Genomic DNA, 3956 nt, shown 5'->3' with positions numbered 1-3956 from the left:
CACAGGGCCCCCCAATAGAGGAGCTAGAGAAAGTACCCAAGGAGCTGAAGGGGGTCTGCAACCCTATAGGTGGAACAACAATATGAACTAACCAGCACCCCCAGAGCTCATGTCTCTAACTGCATATGTAGCAGAAGATGGTCTAGTCAGCCATCATTGGGAAGAGAGGACCCTTGGTCTTGCAAACTTTATATGACCCAGCACAGGGGAACACCAGGGCCAAGAAGGGGGAGTGGGCGGGTAGGGGAGCAAGGGGGGCATAGGGGACTTTGGGGATAGCATTTGAAATGTAAATGAAGTAAATACCTAAGAAAAATTGAAAAAAAAATTAAAAAGAAAAGAATTTTCTTATCCAAGTCAAAATGGTCAAGATCAATAATACTAATGACAGGATCTATTTGTGCAGATACAAGGAAAGGAAAACATTTATTATTTGTTGGTTGTGAAAACTTGTACAGCTACCATGGAAATCAGAGTGTTAATTTCCCAAGAAACTGGAAATAGATAGACCCACCTCAAGTTCCAGCTTTACCACTCTTGGTACCCAAAGGTCTCCACATACTAGTAGAGACACTCGCACTCAGCCATGTTCATTGCTACCTTATTCACAGGAGATAGGAACTGGAAACATCCTAGACATCTACCAACTGATGAATGGATGATGATGATGATGGTGTGATACACTTACACAATGGAATAGTATTCTGCTGTTAAAACTGAAATTATAAAATTTGAAAATAATTGGGTAGAGCTAGAAAAAAGTAACCTGAGTGAGTCAACCTAGATCCCTGCCCCCCCCAAAAAAAACCCAAATATTATATGTTATCTCTTATTTGAGGACATTCACTTCTAAGCCTTAGATAGGCGGGCTACAATCCAAAATAAATAAACAAATAAAAGTCACAAACATACCAGATGAGGGACTTAGAGGGAGGAGAGGTTCTACCAAGAAAGACGAGATAGAATTTAGAGTCAAAGAGAAAGGGAGGGTAGGAGGGTTAAATAGGAAGAGGGTGGGAGAGAAAGGTAACAGAGGGATTTGGGAGGGGAAAACTAACACTGAAGGCCATTAAAAAAAATCTTCATGAAAGCCTACTATTGTAGAGGCTCCTAAAATATACACATCTATAAAAGGAATCTAAACGGAGTCACTAAATGATAGGCAGAAAACACTCCAACTAGACATCTTACATCACCAAGTTAAAACCGACAGTGCCAGGAACGGTTTACATCTTGCTGAGTCATTAGCTGTAGAGGCCCCATGAAAACCCCTACATATCACAGGCTCTTGCCAAGGCTCTGTGTTACTCTACACAACCTGATAGTAAGATCCCACTGCTGAAGACGACACTTACACATGGCATCACATATGGAGAAGGTGAGCTGGTGTCTATCTAGAAGCCTGTCTCCGACTGATGAGCATTGATGGGATTGGAAGGTTCTTTCCACACTATCAGAGAGGAAAGGCAATCAATATCCCCCAGCTACCCATACTGGGAACTATAACAGTGGCCTGCCTGCAAGATGTGCTACTGAAATAGTAGCACAAAAGTTATGGGAGTAAGCAACCACTTTTCTTGTTGGGCTTAAGACCCACTCCATGAGATAGATATAACTCATTCTTGACACCGCTAACGTGGCTATGAAGCTGAGATTGGGTAGGTCAAGAACTTAGGAGAAAACCTACTGTGATTATTCTGCTAAATAAACATAGTAATACAGTTTTGCGTAATGGCATTCTGTTATGTACATAGATCAGTGTGCATTGCCCAAGCTTCATCAGAGAATCTTCTTCAAGCAGTGTATGGGAACTAACATTACGGCCCTCAGCTGGTCACTGTGTAGAATGTGACTTTGGAGCCCTCAGTCCCGAAAGGAACTTTTTCATCAAAGCTCTCCCTTTCAGAGCCTCGGGGATCTATGTGGAAGAGAAGGCAGAAAGACCGCTAGCGCCATAGGGGATGAGTGATTCCAAGCAAACACTATCTTCCAGATACAGCCAGAGCAGCATGCTTAAGAACTCAGAGAGTGTGCCAATGTGCACAAGAGTTACATAGATTTAATCCAGATGTGACCCCAGCCCTGAGTGAGGGAAGTGAAGCCTTAAACAGTGAACTTGCTGGAAGAACAGGCCATCCCAGGTGTAGGCTTAGGAAAGAACTTTCTAAACAGGACCCCATTTACTCAGGAATTAATGCCAAAGGTTGACCAAAGGGACCTCTGAAACCCAAAGCTTCTGAACAGATGAGGAAGCGGTAGAGAGGAGAAAAGATTCAGCACAGAGTGGAGAGATCTTCTCCAGCTATACTTCTGATAGAGGATTAATAGCCAGAATATACACGCAAGTCAAAACAAATGATGAAATTTAAAAATGGACCATGGATCTGAACAGACTGTTTCCAAAAGAAGAAATAATAATATCTAAGGAATATCAGAAGGACTGTTCAATGCCTTTGGCAATTAGGAAAATGCAATTCAAATAGTGCACGTTTTCTCGCATCCGTTTCAACACTGTGGGTTTTATATTGAGGTCCTTGATCCATTTCGAGTTAATTTTTGGGAAAGTGGTAAGTATGGGTCCAATTTCATCTTTCTACTACTTTAAGATTTCATCTTACCTGGAGAAGAGTGATCAAGATTTAAATAAATAAACTGACAGTGAATGTGTTTACGAGGGCATGGGTGGAATTACAAACATGCATTTGTGGAGATCAATGTGATTAATCTTCTACCATATGACCTATCTATACCTCTCCTTGGCACATGCCCAATAGACGTGACATCCTACTCCACAGATCCTTGTTCAGCCATAACCATATTCATTGCTGCTCTGTTCATGGTAGCTAGAGAATAGAAACAAACTAAATGTCCTTCAACAGATTCATGGGTAGTGAAAGAGTGGCCCAGTACATATTGGAGTACCATTCGGCTGAAAAGAAAATTAAAATTGTAGAATTTGGAAGTAAATGGATGGATCTAGAAAACATTATACTGAGTAAAGTATCCCAGGCCCAGGAAGACAAATGCTGCATATACTCACTTGTTTCCAGATCCCATCTCTGAATCTTCAGCTCTGAATGCATCACCTGGAGTAACTGCAGACACCCGGAGAGTTAAAAGAAACCATGGGGGTCTTCAAAGGAGGATAGAACATGCTGGAGCTATTAAGGAGACATAGGTGACATGGAGGAACACTTACCTGATGAGCAGAAAGCAACATACATTGGGAAAGAAGGAGGGAGGGGGGAGGGATGGAGGGAGGGAGGGAGGGAAGGAAGAAGGGAGGGAGGGAGGGAAAGAGGGATAAACAACACTAGGCATGCTTGAAAGAACCATAGAGGATCATACTATCTTTTATTTGCTTAAAATTACATATGTAAGTGCATCTGTATATATACATGCATATATTTTAAAGAAATTATGACATTTTGATGTGATAATTATTCCCAACAAAAACAACCCCACCTCCAAAAAGCGCCCGAGTTCCAGGCATATCTCCTTTTGAATTGTTGATCAAGGGAGTCCATGAACCCTTCCAAACTATACAGTCTACTGCCATTATCCAGAAAGAAGACTTCAGCTTGTGTAAAACTGACATAGAACTAGCCAGCACAAGGCCCACTCAGCATGATGGAATCCATGCCTAGTATCTAGGCCTGTCCCACTATACATGTCTGATTAATCAATGAACCCTGGATGAGAAACTATTAATGTCACTTCCCTAAATCAGGATTATTTCTAATTGTATTCTAAATATGGGAACCATATACCCAAAGATGGTGTAGCTCCCATGCCTTGTTGTAGTCGGAATGAGAAGAACCCCGTAGGATCATGTTTGGATGTTTTGAACCCAGTTGGTAGATGTTTGGAAAAATTAGGTCTCGGATGTGGCCTTGTTGTAGAAGTGTCACTGGGGATCTCTCTCTCTCTCTCTCTCTCTCTCTCTCTCTCTCTCT

General features: G+C 41.8%; 1 gene segment (V, D, J or C); it reads right to left on the bottom strand.

Moving 5' to 3' along the window:
* Positions 1–1826: 1826 nt before the first annotated feature.
* The window catches only part of LOC110316756, a 3403-nt gene continuing 1273 nt past the window's right edge, over positions 1827–3956 (bottom strand). Inside the window, 1 exon segment of the V gene segment in view lies at positions 1827–1918. Coding sequence covers positions 1827–1918 — 92 coding nt within the window.

The sequence above is a fragment of the Mus pahari genome, chromosome 2, assembly GCF_900095145.1.
Source record: "Mus pahari chromosome 2, PAHARI_EIJ_v1.1, whole genome shotgun sequence".
Lineage (NCBI taxonomy): Eukaryota > Metazoa > Chordata > Mammalia > Rodentia > Muridae > Mus > Mus pahari.
The sequence above is the reverse complement of the archived record's forward strand: the minus strand, read 5'-3'. Positions and strand labels throughout refer to the sequence as shown.